Here is a 24,306-nt window from a genome sequence, read left to right on the forward strand (position 1 = left end):
GTACAATATATAATCCTTAAGCCTAATTTCAGTAGCCATCCTCCAGTCATGAAAAAGATGCAAAAATCTTTGTACGGAACTGTGCGCTTCACAGTTCAGCAGTATGATGTTTGGCTGTTGTACGCATGTGCACATATGAAGCCGCACACGATGCTGCGAGGGAGAGAGAGCACTGTTGCTTCACAGTGCTGACCCTGGTGTGCTGGTGGAAGGTAGTTTTTTTTTTTACTCCATGTGTGTACAAAACATTCCTTGTTCATTCCCTTTTCTAGTTTAGTTGGTGGAAGGAATATGAAGGTGGTTTTAGTTGCTTTTGTGATCAGAAGATTGTGGAAAGCAAGGGCTCTTTGATTGCCAATTCTGTACAAAAACAAGGCCAAAGAGAAGGTAATTAGTAAAAACTAATTATGTATTTGTTTTTATGTATATAGAAATTTAAATTAAGCACTATTGGACTATAGTGTTTTTAAGCTGACATTTTATTAAGTTATTATTTAATAATAATAAAAATGTGTATTGATATTTTACTATTTATTCCATATTATTTATTTTAGTGTGCCATATTCTTGAAGGTGATTAAATGTAGAATTAGATTATTATCCTTCTTCTAGCTATTCTATTTGATTCATTTTTTTTTTTTGGTTCTTTTATTTTACATAAAAGTTTAACCATGAACTTGAAAAGGCCCAAAAAAAATTTTTGGAGCAGCACCCCCACTAATATTAGCTATGAGCCACCACTATTTAAACCAATGGAATTTGATTGTCATTTCAGCCACCTGTTGTCATTTCTGTCAATACTGTCAATGTCAAACACATGATTATGCTCACTACCCAGATCAGACAATTTATATGTATAAATCAATGAATCAACATTAACATTTTGTGATATCTTCTCTGTAATTGATTTTTTTCTCTATTTTTATCAAAAATGTTTAATTCTAAACTGTTCTCTTTATTTAAACCATGTTTGAATCATGTTTTTAATTCTGAAATAGGTGTAGGATTATAATATGGAATATTTGAAAAAAACAAATTTGTCTGAAGAAAACTTGTTTGCAAATAATATCTGAGGACCTTGTATGAGGTTCATTCTTAATACATCTGGTTTCATTTTAATGTAAGCTCTTTTCTGATTCATTCAAATTAGTATTAGTTTGTTTTGAGTCACTGTTTAATGTGATTATAACAAGAAATATTTGTTTCTGTTTCACAATGTCTGAATGTCTGACATGACAATAATTAAGAGGCATAAATTACTACTGTAGAAAGTATAATTAATTAAAACCACCAATCTTTGGTGGTGGCATTGCTCATTTATTGTTGTAAATTAGTTTATTAATATTATCAGTATCTAAAAAACACTTTGATAAAATAGTTGAAATAATGTTGTTTTACAGTATCATTCTTCATGTATTTCACAATTAAATTAAAGTTAATGAAATGTACCTCTTTGGATAGCAATTGCTCTTTGATGATAATAATATTAACAAAGACAAATTAAAATGAATAATATGGATTAAATTGAACATAAATTAATATGAATTGTTGCGAACCCAATTCAAATGTTGAATAATGCCTGAATCTCCTATAATTTCTTTTTCTGGTATTAATCATAAAGTACTGAATTGTAGAACCTTCAATATCTGCAGTCAGAGGACTAAAAATATGTTCAAATAAAAACTGTCTGGTGCCATACCTTGGTTAGGTGTATTTATTCTATTAATCTTGCTGGTGGTACATATTTAGCAGTAAATAAAATACATTGTTCAGTTATGTTTAAAGAATATATTTTAATAAGTTATAACGAGAACTATGTTTCACATTTTAATTTAAATTTCATTGTTGAAGAATGTAGGTAATTTACTGCATGTACTGTATGAATTGTAAATTTTGACTAAACAATGTCAGCTGTTAACAAGGCCAACTGAATTGGCCCTTTAACAACTTATTTATTTTATTTATTTATTTACAATTTAAAACTTACATGATCATCCGTCAGACCTAAGTCTGCCGACAGATATCCTAAAGAATTATTATTACATTATTAAGCGGTTAATGCAATAATCAGTTTTATGTAACAGCTAAAGATATTATTAGTTTTTTGTAATAGTTATAATAGTAGTACAATTATAAAAATTAATTTAACAAAACTAATGAACAAATTATTTCTTTAACATTTGTAATGTATTAGATTTAGTAACTAAAACTATACTCAAGAAACAAAACTATACTTAATTACAACAATTAATATCTTGTTGCAACAATTATATAAAGAAAATAAATAACTAAGCTTTAACCATTCAACAATACATTATTTATTGATTTACAATAATTATCAACATTAAAATAATAACTATAATCTTGTTATAATTGTCTGGATTGCCAGTATAAATCCAACATGAATCCTGTTAGTACCTATTACGTTATAGTTAATGCCCACTCAATGAGAAGTTTTTTAAAATCATTTTTTTTCATTTTTACATTATTGAGGTGATTCGGTAAAGAATTAAGTCACTCAGGAACAACATACTTCTTTAATCGTTTATCATAAGTATTATTATATCTATCTGTAATAAAGCTAATTGCTCTCAAATTGTATCCACTTTCTACATTTACCCTGTATTCACTGTTGTAAAAATAATTAAGAATTTAAATAGACCCCTAGCTGACAGAAACCTTGTAAGATTATTTAAATTAGTGTCATAATTGTTATCAGAATCATAACGATATCTTTGAGGGGACCCTATTTTGTATTAAATATTTTATTTATGAGATAAATACTTTACATGAATAAGAAGACAGTTAATTTTCTTATTTATAAAGTACTAGCATCCCAGTTGCGGCTTCACATGCGAACAAATGAATCCAATGTTGTCAAAATGGAAAAAAGTAACGCCGATAACTTGCAACCGTTATGTCGGAGGTCCAAAAAAATTAGCTTTTTTCACTGCAGGGCTTCAAAGTGTAGGTGTGCAAAATTTTAGACAAATCTGTCTGGTAAATCTCGAATTAAGTTGGAACAGGCAGACAAACAAACATTGATATAGAAGAAGAAGGAAATGATACACGAGTGTTGAACACGTTCTTACTGTGATAGTTGAGATGGTGAACACATTTGGAATGTCATTCAGTGCAGTTTCACTTACCCCATCGTACTGTCTTGAGTTTATGAGATATACGTTCCAGGTAGAAAATATCCCATTGGTGACTGGGGATTCACAAAATGAATTTAACATACCCTTTTCTTATAATGAGCTTTGAATAATTCCTGACACTTCCCCCTGAAATGACATCAGGCTCAATATGTTAACATACCTCCCAGATGGTGCTGCACTATGACATCTTTTGTGTATCTATAATAGAATATTCTCTGATCAGGTGTTACCAGATTCTTGGTCAGAGGCACTGGTGATCCCCCCATACTGAAACCTAGTAAAGATTAATCATGCTCCACAAGCTATCATCCTTTTTCCTTGACCTTGGCAGGATGTTAATCATTACAGGAACAGCCTAGATCTACTGTTCTGCTAGGAATTGGAGCTCAGCACTAAAGAAAAGAATGTCCTTGGCGATCTTCCCTTGTTAATTACTGTTTTGATCTTTGTCACTATAATAAAAAGAACGCAAATCCGATTTTTTTGTGAAATAAATTTTATAATATTATAAATACCCTGAATCCTGATGTTACAGTTTATACGGATGGCTCTCAAAACGTTAATTCTCTGGGTTGTGCTTTTGTGATTGACGACAGAATATACATGTTTGCCTCCCATGATTCTATGAGTACCTTACAGTCAATTAATGACGTGTACTCCTGATAATCATGTCTGTGAGATTCAATGTGTTATTTCGAAAATTAACCACTTTGTAACTGTGAGCTTCTTACTGGATCTCCAACCACATTGGAATTTAAGGCAATGAGCCGGCTGATAGTGCGGCAACGGAGGCCTGTTTCCAGCTTCCTTTCATCAAATCGCGTCGTTTCCAACAATCTTCTCTGTTACCTGAATAGGGTGGTTTATGATGAAAGGCAAAGGTACCATGGAATGCTACCATAACAATAAAAATTCACCCAATTAAGAAAACTGTTACCAAGGAACTTCTCATGCAGAAATAACTGTGGAGAGGAGGTTATTATCTGCTATTTGAAAAGAGGGCACTCTAGGCTCACACATGGGTATCTGACGACTCAAAAGGTCCACAAGTTTGTGCTCGCTATGACTACCAACAGTCCACCACATCCTTGTGATTGTATTTATTATGCGTCCCAAGTTTAAACTAGGCGCTAACATGGAGACTATTATAATGAAGTGTTATGTTTTAACGAGTTCTTAGGGTCGTCATTTATATTCAAATATTTAAATTTCAGCCGTGTGTTCAACAGTTTGTGCCGTTTACTGCAAAGCAGGTAATATTTTAATTGCAATATATAATATGATGTATCTGTGTCTTATTTCACTTTTAACATGCGTTACAGGCCTTTTACTTTAAAGATGTATTTTTGTGTTGGTGAGTTTTTAATTTTTAAATGTCTTATTTTTTAATTTTATTTTTTACAACAAATATATCATATCCGGACGATGATAACACGAAAGATTTTTCACCCATAAAATTCAAAATCTGTTCTTGAGCTACAACGCTATCTAGAAGGGAAAGTAGAAAAGCTTACAACCCAAATAATCATTGTAAAATATATTAGGAATAATAATAAAAATGGAGGGAATAGGGGAATGTGTAAAATTAAGTGTAATGAATGTAATAAGATTTATATTGGTAAAACTAACAATTAAAAAAAAAAGATTTATGACACATTAAAATGCTTAGAGAACAGAAAAAGAGTTGTGTCTAATGTAGCCGACCATTTTTGCAATGTAAGCGTGGTATTACTGATTATAAAAATAATTGCAAAAAATGAATATTTTTTTGAAAAATATTGTATTTATAAATTTAAACAATGATTAATGATAACAATGTGAAATGATTAATCAACAGATCGTTTTTGAAGATGATTGGGTTGTAGCAATTGGCAAGTGTTAAAGAACGTAGTTGTGTGATGTACATCATTCCGTTACTTTAATGGCGTTGTAATTACGAAGTTTGTGTTTGCGTTGTGAAGTTTGTCTAGGAGTGTTTGTTTTTTAAGCTTTTGTTTTGTTATTGGTTGATTTAAATGTAGAATTATGTGTATACCTCTTGATGATACGAGATCCCGCGTCGAATATATATATCAAAGATAGTGTTCTAAGGAAATTATAACAATATTATTCTATGAACGATTTTCCAGACGTCCGGTCATACGAACTTTGGATTCAAACAGAATTCTCAATCCGTAATACCGAACCTTAGCATTTTTTGAATAAAATTCTCAAGTTCGTAAAACGTTTGTACTGAGGATTAAGTTTACATTATTATAACGTAGATATGCTCCATATCACCAGGCTGCATATGTTCTAGGCTCAATCAACTTCTAATAAAAGTTGTCTTAATTTACCATTCTATCTTAACTAAATTATTCTTAAGTTCCTGTGATAGTGTCTAGGGACTCTTTAAGATTTAAAATAAAACCAGTCTTATTTATTTGTATACACAACTTAATCTTCTAAAATTCAGATTGTAAATCCTTTCCAATTCTTACATAACTTATGTATAACCTTATCTTTCTTAAATATTTAGTAAAGCGAATTCCTTTTCTATTATATTATAGCAATGAATAGCGTACACATCAATATCACAGTTCTTTGTTATTATAATAAACATGTTGAAACATTTTGAAAATATCAAAATAATTTTCTCAACTTGTTGGTTGTTTGGTTAGGAAATTTTAGAAATATGATTATGATGAACTTTCAAACCTCCACATTTCATTCATTTTTTACAATGCCAGAATCATTTTTTGTAACCTTTGCCCCTTAATTGCAATGAAGTGTTTTTAATGCATTCTAGTCTTTTTTGACTACGCATAAGCTTGCAATTAACAGTTTATTTTTCTGATGTTTCGTTTTTCTTTCTTCCCAATATTTTTTTCATTCTAGTGTATCTGATTTCTTTCTTCACTTATTTTAAAATTGGATTCAATGCTTTCTCTTCAACTTTAGATTCTTCATTCCTTTATCATACCTTTATAATGGGGATATGAATTATTTTAATAAAAACGATTATTATTCTGTAATAATTTTACTTTAAGGAAAAAGAAAATAATGAAAATATAAGACACATTGTAATTCCATGAATGATGTTAGAAATCAATTTAAACAAGAATTGTGATATACTGTTTACGCAAATATATTGTTAGCTTGTTTCTTGAAATTTCCTTAAATTCTCTTAATTTTTAATTACCTCTCTTTCTGTTTCTCTAAGCATTTATCATTCCATAATTATTTTTAAAAAGATTGTTAGTTTTACCAAAAAATCTTATTACATTTCATTATATACATTCCCCTTAAATCAAATCTATCATTTTTATTGTTATTATTATTCCTCATATATTTTATAATATGATTATTAGGATTATTATTCAGATTGTAATATTATGTTTAATGATGATAATTTAAATCCTGAATGCTTATTAGAAAGGCGTAAAAACTATATTAACTTCATGTATATCTCATCTTATATGATTGAACACAAAGATTTTCATCTTTACATACTTTGTTACGAACATTTAGTTTCTGATTGATTCATTCACCATATTAATTCTAAATTGTCTGAGAATGTAATTTTAGTACTTTTAACTACTAAGGAGTTATCAATCACAGTCCATGTATTTCAATGAGATAACGAACCAGGTCATTGATAAACAAAGCTTAGTTCACTAGATCCATATTTGGATGATTTAGGTCTAATCTGTGTATGAGGCAGACTTTAACGTTCTCTCCTACAATCACGTTAAACATCCTATCGTTAACATCTGAGTGAAAATTCTGAAATTGTCAACACTTGAATACTTAAGTGTTCAACTCTGAACACTTGTTAACTCTTACACTGTAGTGTACAATTAACACATCATTCGTTGCGACAGAGATACTGGATTATAATGCTAAAAGAATCATTTCGTCAATCTTTCATGTGTTTAATTTGCTTTAGATGTGATGCAAAACTCAATTCCAACAGCTTTGTCAATTAATGCCTGGTAGAGTGATTCCTTCCTGAAAATTCTCTTGTACATTAGATTATAGTGGCCCAATTATAATTCGTCATGGTAGGCAAAGATCTAAAACATTGAATAAGGCTTGCATACCGCTTTTTATATGTTTAGCAGCCACTAAGGCTATTCATTTAAGAGTTAGTTTCTGATTGACTTTACAATCATTTTTTTCCACCTTCAAAAGATTCATTTCACATAAGAGGTATACCTAATATATTTTCTAATAACTCTGCTAACTTTCATTATGTTTTAAGATCAAGACAAATTTAAAACAAAATATTCAAATCTTTTCTACATCACCAGGAATTAGTTGGTCATTTATTCCTCCTCCATCTCCTCATTTTAGTGGTTTGTGGGAAAGTGCAGTCAAGTGTCAAATATCATACGTAGTGTAATAGGAAAAACAATTCTCAACATAGAGAAATTTTATACAGTGTTGATACAGATTTAGGTTTGTCTTAATTCTCGCCCTACTTTTGCTATTTCCACTGATCATAGAGACCACTGGCTCTCTAGGACACCAGGTTCACCGGGACATTTTTCTTATTGGATGTAAAGTAAATCAGTTCTTAAAAAGATGTTAAAAGTAAATTTATTTAAAGTGATTTCAATTCTGTTATAAAATGTAACTTAAAACTTAAGTTACTGATATAAAATCATATATGATTTTGTAACAACATATTTAATTTTTTGTTAAATAACATCTGCGTTGGGATTAATTTGCTTGCTTAAAATAGATAAATATATTTAGCATTTAAGATTATTTTATTTTTAATGTCCAATCATTCTAATTTAACTTTTCTTTGTGTTTACAGGCATAAAAATTTATCAATATTTAAGCAACTTGGGTGTAAGAAACTTTATTTATTATTCTCCTTAGTGAAACAAAATTTAAATTCAGAGGTGAAAAATGAAGTGTTTCATTTGAAAAAAAATCAGGTTAGTGAAATTGCATTTTGTTTTTATAACAAGATAGTACATTATAATTTTTTGCGGTATCAACAAAATTTCATTAGTAATCAACTTTTTCTCATGATAATTTATTATTTACAAAAGTACTAATAATAATACCTATTCTTTGCTTTCATACTTATCTATTCTCTTGTTAGATCGATTGTTATAAATTCACACACAAATATCAATTTAAAAAAAAGAGGGCATAAATAATACAAATCTCTTCAGGATTAGAAAACCAGAATATGGTATGTAATTTTATCTGTTATGCACAAGGAAAACTAGAAACAAGTATGAAATTATTTCACTGACATAATTAAAGAAAAAACAATGTTATTTGTAATTTCAATATGCGTTTTTTGTCAAGTGGCAATAGAAATAAATATTACTATAAATTTAAAACAAACCAGGCAGCATTTTATAAATAGTGCAATTATAGTAATGTATTTCTAAACAGTACCATTTTTGATCATTTTTGGTTACTACTGGTGTTAATTTCAGTAGCCATCCCCAGTTATGAAAAAGATACAAAAATCTTTGTATGGAATTGTGCACTTCACAGTTACAGCAGTGTGATGTTTGACTGTTGTACGCATGTGCACATAGGAAGCTGCACAAGGCTGTGAGGGAGAGAGAGCACTGTTGCTTCGCAGTGCCAACCCTGGTGTTCTGGTGGAAGGTAGTTTTTTCTTGTACTTTGTGTGTGCACAGAACATTCCTTGTTCATTCCGTTTTCTAGTTTAGTCGGTGGAAGGAATATGAAAGTGGTTTAGTTGTCTTTTAGTAGTGATCAGAAGATTCTAGAAAGCAGGAGCTCTTTGATTGCCAATTCTGTCCAAAAACATGCTGGAAGGGCAAAAGAGAAGGTAATTAGTAAAAACTAATTATGTATTTGTTTCTGTGCACATAGAAATTTAAATTAAGCACCATTGGACTATAGTATTTTTAAGCAGACATTTTACTAAGTTATCTAATAATAATAAAAATATATTGTCTGTATTTGACATTTTATTATTTATTCCATATTAATTATTTTAATGTACCATATTCTTGAATGTGATTTTTTTTTTTTTTTTGTCTTCAGTCATTTGACTGGTTTGATGCAGCTCTCCAAGATTCCCTATCTAGTGCTAGTCGTTTCATTTCAGTATACCCTCTACATCCTACATCCCCAACAATTTGTTTTACATACTCCAAACGTGGCCTGCCTACACAATTTTTCCCTTCTACCTGTCCTTCCAATATTAAAGCGACTATTCCAGGATGCCTTAGTATGTGGCCTATAAGTCTGTCTCTTCTTTTAACTATATTTTTCCAAATGCTTCTTTCTTCATCTATTTGCCGCAATACCTCTTCATTTGTCACTTTATCCACCCATCTGATTTTTAACATTCTCCTATAGCACCACATTTCAAAAGCTTCTAATCTTTTCTTCTCAGATACTCCGATTGTCCAAGTTTCACTTCCATATAAAGCGACACTCCAAACATACACTTTCAAAAATCTTTTCCTCACATTTAAATTAATTTTTGATGTAAACAAATTATATTTCTTACTGAAGGCTCGTTTAGCTTGTGCTATTCGGCATTTTATATCGCTCCTGCTTCGTCCATCTTTAGTAATTTTACTTCCCAAATAACAAAATTCTTCTACCTCCATAATCTTTTCTCCTCCTATTTTCACATTCAGCGGTCTATCTTTGTTATTTCTACTACATTTCATTACTTTTGTTTTGTTCTTGTTTATTTTCATGCGATAGTTCTTGCGTAGGACTTCATCTATGCCGTTCATTGTTTCTTCTAAATCCTTTTTACTCTCGGCTAGAATTACTATATCATCAGCAAATCGTAGCATCTTTATCTTTTCACCTTGTACTGTTACTCTGAATCTAAATTGTTCTTTAACATCATTAACTGCTAGTTCCATGTAAACATTAAAAAGTAACGGAGATAGGGAACATCCTTGTCGGACTCTCTTTCTTATTAGGGCTTCTTTCTTATGTTCTTCAATTGTTATTGTTGCTGTTTGGTTCCTGCACATGTTAGCAATTGTTCTTCTATCTCTGTATTTGAACCCTAATTTTTTTAAAATGCTGAACATTTTATTCCAATCTACGTTATCGAAAGCCTTTTCTAGGTCTATAAACGCCAAGTATGTTGGTTTGTTTTTCTTTAATCTTCCTTCTACTATTAATCTGAGGCCTAAAATTGCTTCCCTTGTCCCTATACTTTTCCTGAAACCAAATTGGTCTTCTCCTAACACTTCTTCCACTCTCTTCTCAATTCTTCTGTATAAAATTCTAGTTAAGATTTTTGATGCATGACTAGTTAAACTAATTGTTCTGTATTCTTCACATTTATCTGCCCCTGCTTTCTTTGGTATTATTACTATAACACTTTTTTTTAAGTCTGATGGAAATTCCCCATTTTCATAAATATTACACACCAGTTTGTATAATCTATCAATCGCTTCCTCACCTGCACTGCGCAGTAATTCTACAGGTATTCCGTCTATTCCAGGAGCCTTTCTGCCATTTAAATCTTTTAATGCTCTCTTAAATTCAGATCTCAGTATTGTTTCTCCCATTTCATCCTCCTCAACTTCCTCTTCTTCCTCTATAACACCATTTTCTAATTCATTTCCTCCGTATAACTCTTCAATATATTCCACCCATCTATCGACTTTACCTTTCGTATTATATATTGGTGTACCATCTTTGTTTAACACATTATTAGATTTTAATTTATGTACTCCAAAATTTTCCTTAACTTTCCTGTATGCTCCGTCTATTTTACCAATGTTCATTTCTCTTTCCACTTCCTCTATAACACCATTTTCTAATTCATTTCCTCCGTATAACTCTTCAATATATTCCACCCATCTATCGACTTTACCTTTCGTATTATATATTGGTGTACCATCTTTGTTTAACACATTATTAGATTTTAATTTATGTACTCCAAAATTTTCCTTAACTTTCCTGTATGCTCCGTCTATTTTACCAATGTTCATTTCTCTTTCCACTTCTGAACACTTTTCTTTAATCCACTCTTCTTTCACCAGTTTGCACTTCCTGTTTATAGCATTTCTTAATTTCCGATAGTTCCTTTTACTTTCTTCATCACTAGCATTCTTATATTTTCTATGTTCATCCATCAGCTGCAATATATCATCTGAAACCCAAGGTTTTCTACCAGTTCTCCTTTTTCCGCCCAAGTTTGCTTCTGCTGATTTAAGAATTTCTTTTTTAACATTCTCCCATTCTTCTACATTTTCTACCTTATCTTTTTTACTCAGACCTCTTGCGATGTCCTTCTCAAAAATCTTCTTTACCTCCTCTTCATCAAGCTTCTCTAAATTCCACCGATTCATCTGACACCTTTTCTTCAGGTTTTTAAACCCCAATCTACATTTCATTATCACCAAATTATGGTCGCTATCAATGTCTGCTCCAGGGTAAGTTTTGCAGTCAACGAGTTGATTTCTAAATCTTTGCTTAACCATGATATAATCTATCTGATACCTTCCAGTATCGCCTGGCTTTTTCCAAGTGTATATTCTTCTATTATGATTTTTAAATTGGGTGTTGGCAATTACTAAATTATACTTCGTGCAAAATTCTATAAGTCGGTCCCCTTGTCATTCCTTTTGCCCAGCCCGTATTCACCCACTATATTTCCTTCCTTGCCTTTTCCAATGCTTGCATTCCAATCTCCAACTATTATTAAATTTTCATCTCCTTTTACGTGTTTAATTGCTTCATCAATCTCTTCGTATACACACTCTACCTCATCATCATCATGGGCGCTTGTAGGCATATAGACGTTAACAATCGTTGTCGGTTTAGGTTTTGATTTTATCCTTATTACAATGATTCTATCGCTATGCGTTTTGAAATACTCCACTCTCCTTCCTATCTTCTTGTTCATCACGAAACCTACTCCTGCCTGCCCATTATTTGACGCTGAGTTAATTACTCTAAAATCACCTGACCAAAAGTCGCCTTCCTCTTCCCACCGAACCTCACTAATTCCTACTATATCCACATTTGTCCTACCAATTTCCCTTTTTAAATTTTCTAGCCTACCAACCTTTTTCAAGCTTCTAACATTCCACGCTCCGACTCGTAGAATGTTTTTTTTTAATTTTCTGGTGACCCCTTCCTTAGTAGTCCCCACCCGGAGATCCGAACGGGGGACTATTTTACCTCCGGAATATTTTACCAAGGAATATTTTACCTTGAATGTGATAATTGTCTGTATTTGACATTTTATTATTTATTCCATATTAATTATTTTAGTGTACCGTATTCTTGAATGTGATAAAATGTAGAATTAGATTATTAGCCTTCTTCCAGCTAGTCTATTTGATTCATTTTGTTTTTTTTGGTTCTTTTATTTTACATAAAACTTTAACCATGGATTTGAAAAGGCCCAAAAAAAATTTTTTGGAGCAGCACCCCCACTAATATTAGCTACGAGCCACCATTATTTAAACCAATGAAATTTGATAAAGTCATTTCAGCCACCTTTTGTCATTTCTGTCAATATCAAATACATGATTGCACTTGCTGCCCATATTAGACAATTTATATGTATAAATCAATGAATCAACGTTAACATTTGTAGATATATTCTCTGCAATTGACTTTTTCTTCTATTTTGATAAAAATGTTTAAATTCTAAATTATTCGCTTTATTTAAACAATGTTTGAATCGTGTTTTTAGTTCTGAAATACTGTAGGATTATAATATTGAATATTTAAAGGAAATAAACTTCTCTGAAGAAAACTTGTTTGCAAATAATATCTGAGGACTCTGAATTAGGTCCATTCTTAATACACCTGGCCTCATTTTAATGTAAGCTCTTTTCTGTTTCATACAAGAAAACCCGTCTCAATAAGCGATTGTATATGCGATTATAACAAGAAATATTTGTTTCCGTTTTACAATGTCTGACATGACAATAATTACAAAGCATAAATTACTACTGTAGAAAGGACAATTAATTAAAAATATCCCTTTGGTGGCTCGCGTATTGTTATAAACTAGTTTATTAATATTATTTCTACAGTACCTAAAAAACACTAGGATAAAATAGTTGAAATAATGTTAAGTTTTACAGTATCATTCTTTACTTATTTCACAATTAAATTAATGAAATGTACCTTTCTGTATGGCAATTGCACTTTGATGATAATAATATTAACAAAGATAAATGAAATATGAATAAATTAAAACGATATAATAATATGAATTGTAACGAACTCGATTCCAATGTTGCATAATGTCTGAATCTCCAATAATTTCTTTTTCTGGTATTAATAAATTAAAGTACTGAACCGTAGAACCTTCAATATCGGCGATCAGAGGACTAAAAATATGTTCGAAGGTGCCATACCTTGATTAGGTGTATTTATTCTGTCTATTAACCTTGCCGGTTCATATTTAGCAGTAAATAAAATACATTGTTTAGTTATGTTTAAAGAATATATTTTAATAAGTTATAATGAGAATTTTGTTTCACATTTTAATTTAATTTGTGTTGCACTGTTGAAGAACGTATACCGTAAACGGTAGTTACCGGAGGCTAAACAGGAAAAAGAAAAAGAAAGAAGGTGTATGACGAATCCTCACATTCCCATTTAGAATTGTTGTACGCAATTGTACGTTAACCATAGAGATGTCGTATACAAGTGCGGTTAAACGGGCTAATAAGAACAAGTTAAGACGATTGAGACTGGAAGACCTTGCAGGCTATGCTATTATATAGTTTCCTCGACCGATCCGTCCGGTTAGATAGTCGAGAGATCATTCCGTCTGTTGAGATCATTTAGGCGATCTAAACTTGTAATCCGTAATGAACCGGAGCTCCATCCGGCATGAACCGTATTTTATTGCGTGTGCTTAGCGAAAAATTTTCGAGCAAAAGTGGAAAATCAGAAGTCAAGAAATGTATACGCATTCACCGTCGAGCGTTTCAGGTAAAAAGCAGACGAATAAGGGGTCACCCGTACGTTTACAGAAAACTGATATCGGCGAGGGTTGTCTGAAACGGCATGAGGGTTTTCGGTCGACCGTATGTGCGCGTTAAGAACGGCTGATTTTATAAATTTGACTTCAGCGATGAAGAAAATATCGTTCAAAAAATTCGGATCGGTACATTTTCGGATAAGCCATCGGCATAATCCAAAACGGGGACTGTATAATCTCGCGGTAAAATAGTCGCTCGCGCAAAACCTTTCGAACTGTTGCATTACAATCGCTAAACTCCCAAGATCCGGCTCTCTAGTAGTTTTTTCGAGACAAGGTATTTATTTCAGCGGCGGCACTGTAGAACTGCATCGCCCCCTTTTTCCACTTGATATTAACGATAACATTTAATATAACGAGTCCTTTTTTCATTAATTCATTCGTTATACTTCTACAATATCTAATCCTTAAGCTTAATGTCAGTAGCCGGTTTACGAAAAAGATACAAAAATCATTGTATGTAACTGTGAGCTTCACAGTTCCAGCGGCCACGTATTTGGCTATTGTGCGTATGCGCACATAGGAAGCTGCTGCGAGGGACACAGAACACTTTCGCTCCCGCAGTGCCGACCCTGGCGTCCTGGTGGAAGGTAGTTTTTCTTTTTAATCCGCGTATGTACGTAACGTTCCTTGTTCGTTCTCTTTTTTACTTTAGTCGGTGGAAGGGATATGAAAGCGGTTTAGTTGTTTTTTCAATAGCGATCAGAAGATGGCAGAAAGCAAGGGCTCTGAATGCCAAATCTGTTTAAAAACACGCTCGAAGGGAGAAAGAGAAGGTAATTATTAAAATCTAATTTTGTATTTGTTTCTATGTTCGTAAAAATTTTAATTAAACACTGTTGGAGTAAAGCGTTTTTAAACGGACATTTTATTAGTTTATTATCTAACAATACCGAAACATATTATCGGTATTGACATTTTATTATTTATTCTGTTAAAACCGAATACCATGCGCTTAAAAACCACGTACCGTATTCTTGAATGTGACGAAGTGTAGAATTAGATTATTATTCTGCTTTCAGCTATCCTATTCGATTCTTTTTTTTTCGGTTCTTTTACGTCGCAGAAAACTTGAACCGCGGTCTTGAAAAGACCCAAATAAATATTTTCTGAAGCAGCACCCCCACTAATTTTAGCTTCGAGCCGTCACCGATTTCTTTTAACACACCCTCCGATGTACATATTAAACGCGGTCGTCATGATTTACCACGTTTTTCTGGTTTTAACCTTCCTCTGTCTATAAACCGTCTATGAACGGATGAAAACACCGTACAAAAAGGTAACACTCGATCGGGAATGTGTTCCTGATACAGCCGTCCAGTGTCAAGGATGTTGCAACGTTCGAGACGAAGGCACATTAAACGCTTACCAGGAATTTCTAAGTCGATATAAATATGATTCGCATTATCTGCCGTGGTGAGTAAGGTAACGCTTAAAAATGTAATTAATTAACTCGCACGGCACAGATCGATGCATTCACTCGGTCAATAGCAACAGACGAACCGGGTATTAATTTTTATTTACATTTACGACTTGTTAATTGAAACGTATGTTTTAATGCAAGATACATTTCAATATTAATATCGTTTATTATAATAACGTTTTAATGATTTTCATATTTTACTTTACCGTAATATTTTCAATATTATTAAAGTATTATAATACTTATTATACGATAGTATTAATAAATTTATTCCGGTGGAGTTCGTGTGTCGAATTGTTTAATTTTATTCGGGAGGAAATGAAAACTATTTTTTTAATCTAGAGCGATTGCATCAAGAAATTTGCCGTAATCTTGTTACTTATAAACAGATTTGAATAAATAGACTGCCATTTTCTTTGTTAGAACACGATTAACATGTAGGTCGTGAAAACGTCTTTAAAATCACACGAAACATACGGGTACCAGAACAGAAATTTGTAGTGTAACGAAAAGGTCAATACCGTTCTGCTTTAATAACTCCTTAACTATTAGTCTCAGAGACGAAAATGCGGTGTCATTCTATAACTTACACGGTCAGCTCGCCGATACGACTTTGAGTTTGCGTCACCGGTCTTGGTTATTTGGAAATTAAATCCTTTAGCTCTGTTTTCATTGCACTCACCCGCCGTAAAACGTACCGATCCGATCTTTCGCTAAATACGCTCAAACCTGTGCGCTAGCGCGGCTGTTAAGTATAAACTTATGAAGACTAAAAAGTAGAAAATAAAAGATATATAAAAAAAACTTTTTAAAAACCACTCTTATATTAAACGCACTAAAAAGTGGAAAATAAAAAATACGTAAAAGAATTTTTTAAACGCCTCTCTTTAATTAAAATACTAAAATGTAAAAAACAATTTTAGTACGGTATTTCAGAATGGATTTGACAAAAAGCTTTGACGGCGATATCTAAGATTACGTGAAAGTCATAGATTCAAGTTATAAATTTGATGTTTTTGCCAATTTTTCTTAAGCACGATGAATAGGCTAAAGAGAGGAGTGCAAACATGCATAACAAAAAATTGGTAAAAACATCAAATTTTTCATTTGAAGCTACGACTTTCACATAATCGTAGATATCATCATCAAACCTTGTTGTCAAATCCATTCTGAGATACCGTACTAAAGTTATTTTTACCTTTCAACGCGTTTAATTTAAAGGTGGTATTTTTTTTAAAAAATGTACATATTTTTCATTTATTTATGCGATTGTTTTTCTTCATAAAATAATAAACTAAAACCAAAAGTAGGCATCGAATTGTACCGATCATTATCGTAAAATCCAGATATGTTAGTATCAATTTCTAGAGTTAAATTTCTATTTTAACTTTGTTATATCAATTTTTCTCCGTCTATGAATCATGAGACCTTGCCGATGGTGAGGGAGCTTGAGTGTTCAGCGATACAGAGCGGCTGGGCCGAAGATGCAACCGTATCGGAGAGGTATCTGTTGAGAGCCAGACTAAGGAATGATTCCTGAAAGAGGATAGCAGCTCTTTCAATAGTTGTTAAGAGCGTAGGTCACGGCAACTTAAACGGCCATATCGACATCACTCGATCCTCTGAGTACTGTGTAGCTGAAAGCAATAGAAAACTACAGCCGCTTTTTTTTCCAAGAAAATGTAACACTCTGCATTTTCATTTAACAAAAATGGAGGCGCCTTCCTTGGTAAAATATTCCGGAGGTAAACTAGTCCCCTGTTTGGATCTCCAGATGGGGACTACTAAGGAAGGGGTCGCCAGAAAATTAAAAAATAACATTCTACGAGTCGGAACGTGGACTGTTAGAAGTCTAAAAAAGGTCGGTAGGTTAGAAAATTTAAAGAGGAAAACGGATAGGATAAATCTAGATGTAGTAGGAATTAGCGAGGTTCGGTGGGAAGAGGAAAACAACTTTCGGCCAGGTGATTTTTAAAAAATTAACTCCGCTTCAAATAACGGGCAGGCAGGAATTAGGTTTGGTAATGAACAAGAAGATAGGGAAGAGAGTAGAGTATTTCAAAACGCATAGCGATAGAATCATTGTAATAAGGATAGAATCTAAACCTAAACCGATATCGATTGATAACATCTATATGCCTACAAGCAACCGTGATGATGAGATAGAGATACGAAGAAATTGATGAAGCGATTAAACAGATAAAAGGAGTTAAAAAATTTAATAATATTGGAGATGGGAATGCAAACATTGGAAAAGGCAAGAATAACCTAACCGCTAGACCAGCCTGCAAAACTTATTTATTAAATAAGTAATACCGTTTTAAATATATTACAATTGAAAATACTTTAAAAGTATAAGATAATGAAATATTTACTCGAAGGTTTAAACCCGATAATTCAACGTTAATATAGAACTACAAGTAAAAAAAAAAAAACACACATTAAAACAAATTAAAATGTTTTTAAAACAAAGATAGTAAAAAAGTGCGGGCTATCTTTGTGTATTGCGATTACGAGTGATGAAACCAAAAAGGAAGAGAATAACAGTCTATGTTGAGTAATTGCTGGGTGTGGAATATTTACCGCCTAGCTGTCGCCTGTTTAAAACCGTTTCGAAGGATATCGTATTTGCTTAGGGAGTTATTTCTAGTTATAATTTATCTTTCGTCATACGAGTATTTTATATAAATAAAAAGCAATATAGAAAATGATTTTTGTACCCGACTCGGTAAGTAATTTAAGTAATATTTTATTTTTAAATAACGTGATGGCGGGGTAGTATGTTAATTTATTAACAGAATAAACGGGAAGTGTAAAATCAAATGAACCGACCAAATATCCTAACTTTTTTTTTACAAAATACCATTCAAATCGGTTTGTACTAATTTAAGCAGAAATTATTTTTGTCGCTTTATGAACTTCAATGGATTTAGACAATGACAATCGATGTAGATTTATCTCGATATATACAACGTTATTAAATTTGCTAGAGAAGTTTTAGGTTGCTTATTTATAAATATTTTTTACGATTTATATAGTCGTGAGAACGATGCGATTTGAACTGTAGTAAACATTCCGGGGTTCATAAATAGAAACAAAGAAAATTAATATTATACGTTTTATTATTTTCATAATATAATTTGTCAAACGTAATACAAAACTTTATTTAATTCGTACAAACCAATTTAACTGTAGCGAAGGACGCCGGATCCGTTAGTTACAGATAAAAATTTGCTTTGTAAGAATACAAAATAAAGGAACTTATTTTAAGTACGAGTACAATAAAAAGAGGGAAGCCGGTTTATTTTGCTGTATAATCTTCTTATTTCAAATCGCATTAAAACACCTAATTATTATAGGGATTTTAATTATACAATTCTCGGTTAACCGACTTTCCCGTCCATTTATCCGAACGTTCGCGTTGTTTTCGGTAAACGTTAAAATTTAATTTTAACTGCACGACTCATGCTTCTGACAAAATACCGTCGATCGGACTCGTGAGGAAGGTTCCTGTAGCAAATTCCTATATTACGGATCGGATCGAGTTTCTTTAGACGATTCAACGGCAGGGCCGTATAGCTATCGATCCGTAATCTTTTCTGGTAATTTATTCTTGTACGACCGAAATATATAGACATTAATATATTTATTACATCATGCACACACCGGTACCGGCGCAAGTGTAATGCTATTAGTGACATTAGACCTTCTTTTGAAATAATTTTTCGAGTATTGGTGAAATTCAAAAACAGATTAAACTGAATAATGGAAGTTAACATTTTTTTTTATATTCTGTTTTATCGTTACACGTTTACAACAACAATAATTAATGATTTTCAAAACTACAACTTATGTCTGTAGCGTGACAAAACGGTATTTAATTAACGATTACAACCGGAAATTATTGTAAACAAAATGTAATTAATGTGTTCGTTTGAACCGTTTATACGTATTAATATTTTATTTTAATACGCTAAATTTTTTTAGATCCGATTAAAATATCACAACTAAACTAGCAGTCTCCTACCAAAATATAGATCGTTTCAAGTTAAGAGAATTTGATTTTCTGTTTAACTGTGAAAAGTTATTTAAGGGTTCCGATACTTTATATTTTAATGTAATAGTATATGATAACCTAATGTCTGGCGATGACCTGAAATGAATTGTCACTTCTGGCTATCGCAAACGCATCGTTAAGAATAACAAGCGTACCGTACCGGGCTTAATAAAGCAGATGAAGAGTAGTCTGTCGTTACCTTCTTCGAAAAGACATATATATGGTTTTATATGCCTAGCCCGCTGAAATTCGTGTAATATTCAACTCTTCGAGTAGCGCCTTCGTTCTCTATCGACACACAGACCGACCGAAAGAGGAACGGCATTACTTTCAGAGAAAGCGTTTCACATCTGTGCCTGTTTAACCTAAGGTCCTTTATACGTACCACGGTAATGAAAAAAATTAATACGAGTAACGTAAAGTTATAATTTCACGTATATCTTTCTGTAAACGTAACAGTATTTAATTAAAATTATTTTAACTTTAGTTTAATAGATTACTACTAAAAAATTCCCCGAGGATATAAAAAGCACATATTTAGGATCGATTAATAGAAATATATCGACTCGAGATAATTTTTTTTTTAAATTTGAATTATTCTAACATCGGCCTAATTATTGATAATAAGTATTTATTTACTTTATTAAAAAATTAACTGAAACGATGAAATCGTTCATTTTTACAAACGCATCAGTATAATGAAATTTTATCGATATTATTTATTTAAATTCTGTATACGATATAAAATAGATTCTTTCTGTTACCGAATTAACCGTAATACGTTCAGATTTTAAAAAGGTATCGGTAGAGGATACCCTTTTAGAATTTCCAACCGTTGTTTATTGTAATATTAACGATAAAAAAAGTTGTAGCAGCGTTGTTTGTCGGTATAACTAAGGTTTTGATACGGACAATCATTTTACTCTGCTTCGATGTCTATTTTTTTGCGCTCGTATCAGCCCGCTTAGGCTTGAGGCTTCTGGAGTTCAACAGATAAGAAACAGTATCGTTCCCGATACCGCTACGTTTTATTAATAATTTGTGTCAAATTTGAGATGTTTGGAGATGATATTGCGTTACGCTATGAAGCCTGCTCGCTAAATGAATTGTCAAACAAAGCGGATAAGACAAAAGAGGGGTAAATTAAGATTTTCATTAAATTTGAATCGCATGGTTTTAAGCGGTGGGACAAAATTTATTATATTTAGTAAAATAAAGCAAATAACATATTCTAAATACTGAAGGTGTGGTAATCGTATCGTGCCTAAAAAATATTGATATTGACAATAACCAGGTTTACGTTATAAATATAATCTAACCAAAATTAACCTACACTCGCTTCGCTCGCTAACCTTACTAATTATTAACAGTAATCTTTTGAGTATTTAAATAACAAATTCAATAATTATCGCAATTATTTATTAAACGATCAAAAAATTACTGTTAATTAATCGAGGTTAGCGAGTGTAGGTTAAATTTGGTTAGATTATATTTTTAATTAATTATATACCATAACGCTTATATTTTTACGAGGATGCGGGGAATGTTTTAAACGACCGGTGGTACAAAACAGCAATTTTTTAGCGTGTTATCGGGTTATTTCTCCAACCCGGATATTCATAGTATCAATATTTCCTGCTATTCTGAGTTATTTCCGAGTGAAATACTTGCAAACGTTTTGGGTGGGAGGGAGAAACGGAAATATATATGTTTAACAGCGAGAAAGAAATTTTTGCAACATATTTTTCCTTCATTTGTTATATTTTGGGTATGTAATATTTTATCTGTACACCGATTGTATTTATATAAGATTTTCAAATAATTCTTTAAGAGTGGAAATAGAAACGATGAAAATATAAATGTACATAGGCAAAATTTAAGAATAAACTATAACTTCTGTTATGGAAACTGATAACTGAACCTAACCCCGAAATTATCTAATTATTTGCCAAATTTCATTAAAAATAAAAAATAAAAAAATTCGTAATCGAATTAAAGGTGTTATTTGAAGGGTAAAAATGTTCTTGAAGTAATTCAGTAAATAATATTTGTTTGCGATAAAGAGTTTTTTCTACAACGTTTCTAAAATCGACGTATGATTTTTAATTTAGTTACATCAGTTTTATAATTGTATTCCAGATAATGTGTTTATCGCTATTCTTATATTTGTAACTTCGTCTTAAGTGCCCGATGAATAAATCGGTTACAGCGCTAAATATATTTTTATTTAATTACGAATATTTGTTTCAGCAAAATCTAATTTTTATTAACGAACTCAAAGATTAAACGCGTAATAAATTCTTGCCGTATCGCTTTTGAATGACGACTGAAAATTCTATTACGCTGGAATGATCTTTATTAACTTAATGAATAATAATTTTTGTTTTCTTTGTAGAAAAGAAATTGCGGAATAAATAAATAAATTTTGAATATTTTTTTACAAACTACATACTGTTTTTTGTTATATCCGAATACATGTTTATATAAAATAAATATTAAAAAAGGAAATGTAATTTTACGACCGAGAAAAATGCTTTTCAGTCGTGGATTTATTGCGTTTCATTATTTTTAGTCGCAATTATAGTAAATTACAGAATCTTTAAAATTTTACAGTATTTTTTGTGGCATTGAACAAATTTGGAACATATGAGTTACAAGAACCGTCATTCGGATAATAATTTTTCTGATAGTAATGTCGTTCATTCACTACATCTGCGATCATAGCGAGAACGGAGAGATGTCATTTGCAGAACTGAATATCACCTGCATCTTAGTTCAATGCAGGTATGCAGAAGCTGTTCGTTCAGCTTAACGAAGAAGGAAACAGGAAACCGCTTCACTCCTGAGGTTTCCTACGTAAACCCGGTAGGTTTTGTTTGGTATTATTGAGAATGCATTTCAAGTTGCGGTTTGTGACCGGTGTCAGGCTGTTTTAATACTTTCCTAACGCCGGTTATTTATTCTTATGTAGTGAAAAAGTAGCGATTCAAGAAAAAAGTTTAAAAGCTTCAAAAAAACTGTACATTATTACTTTTGTCTGCTGCCGTAATAATATACAAATAAAATGAAGACTTTAAAATCCTGCTTGTAAAAGGTGCGAACGAGGTGTCGACTGATAAGTGGAAACCGTGCGTGAAGCGTGTTACAGAAGAAGAGAATGTGGTACTTAGATAATTTTCTCGATGTTGTGGTCGATGAACTAATAATTAATGTAAAAAAATTTCTGCTTATTTAATTCTACGACGCTTCGATTAATTACGTCAGAAGTTCAGAGAATTATCACTTAAAATATTTAAATCCATCAACCGTCAGAAATTCAGCGTTTAATAACGCTGTATTTTTTATTATTATGATATAATTCTTAAATACCGTAATATATTTGCGAGATATATATAAGAAAAATTTCCGTGTTTCATTCTTACTAATTTGTGCATTAACGTACATTAATTTATATGTATGTGTGTGTCTGTATATATATCGCAGGGAAATGATGAAAATGCAGATTTGATCAAATCCCTAAGGTAGATGATCAGTTTACGGAAGATGTTCAATTACAACTCTGCGGGGTGATTTCCTTAAAGAAACTAAGCGATTTGATCAAATCCCTTAATTGTTGTAGTGAAAAGATGAAATAATATAATTAATTTTATAAAAGCTAATTTTGTTTAAAGTTTAGTTTAGTTTAGTTGTAAGTTAAGCCGGTTTTGTTTGTACATAATTTTGTAATCGATTTGATTTTTTCTATATCTGAACCCGTTTTTCTAAGTTTGGTACTTGATAAAACTCGAAGTATAGAAAACAGTAATAAAAATGCGCGCAAACTTCCTCGCGTAATGAGCTGTGCGAGTACTGACCTTCTTATTTCATCTATATATATATATATATGTGTGTTTATGTATACATTTTGTCTTCTATACATTACACCTATGTAAGTCTATATTCGTGAATCGCCTGTATTAATCAAGAACCAGCTGTACTGTTTATTAATTTTTAATAAATTATTCAACACCTATTTTACTATATATTTGTTTTTACTAACGGTACTGTTTTGAATGAATTTAAAAATATTGTTGTTAATACATTTGTAGTAACTCGAAAAAGTCGTGTTTTATGTAATAAATAATTTATCTAATAATTTAACGCAAATGTCATAGCTTGTGCCGTGGGAATGTGAAAATTGAAACGAGTAACAAATGAAATGGAATTCTGAAGGAGAAGCAGAAACGCGCTACGACTTGGCAATGAAATTACAAGAAAGTGTTTGTCAGAAGTAGTATCTATAAAGCACTGATATGCCCGTTTTAAGCAAACGAGGAAAATGTTGTTATATCCGCATAGTAACGGAAAGTAAGGAATTGCTATTTGGATGGCCGCTTATATATTGGGTGCCGAGTAATTTGTTTTTTTTTTTTTTTTTTTTTTTTTTTTTGTGGGGGTGTTGCTGTACATCACTCTTACTTTTGGGATGTGCGGTAATTAATTGTTTTAATAGTCTTTTACTACTTGGGTCGCATACATACACACACACGCGCGCGCGCGCGCGCCGATATTTTTTCTCGATAAAAATGTAATTCCTCATTTACCTTTATCGAATAATATCGTTCAATAATACCAAATTGCTTAATCGCTCGCTGAAATTTTAAAACTACTAAAGACAAATCGATGAAAATGTGATACACGTTCTCCTTAAGGTT

General features: G+C 31.8%; 1 protein-coding gene across 4 annotated transcripts in view; it reads left to right on the forward strand.

Moving 5' to 3' along the window:
- Nucleotides 1-4,911: 4,911 nt before the first annotated feature.
- Nucleotides 4,912-24,306, forward strand: part of LOC142328254 (uncharacterized) — a 246,896-nt gene continuing 227,501 nt past the window's right edge. For 3 of the 4 annotated variants that reach the window (XM_075371919.1, XM_075371918.1, XM_075371920.1), the window contains exon 1: nt 18,200-18,283. In XM_075371919.1, the coding sequence (XP_075228034.1) occupies nt 18,263-18,283 (21 nt within the window). In that variant the 5' untranslated portion in view covers nt 18,200-18,262. Of the gene's footprint in view, nt 5,372-7,961; nt 8,086-18,199; nt 18,284-24,306 lie in introns of those variants that run through there. The other variant, XM_075371921.1, reaches the window with a different exon arrangement.

The sequence above is a fragment of the Lycorma delicatula genome, chromosome 7 (assembly GCF_047948215.1).
Source record: "Lycorma delicatula isolate Av1 chromosome 7, ASM4794821v1, whole genome shotgun sequence".
Classification (NCBI taxonomy): Eukaryota; Metazoa; Arthropoda; class Insecta; order Hemiptera; family Fulgoridae; genus Lycorma; species Lycorma delicatula.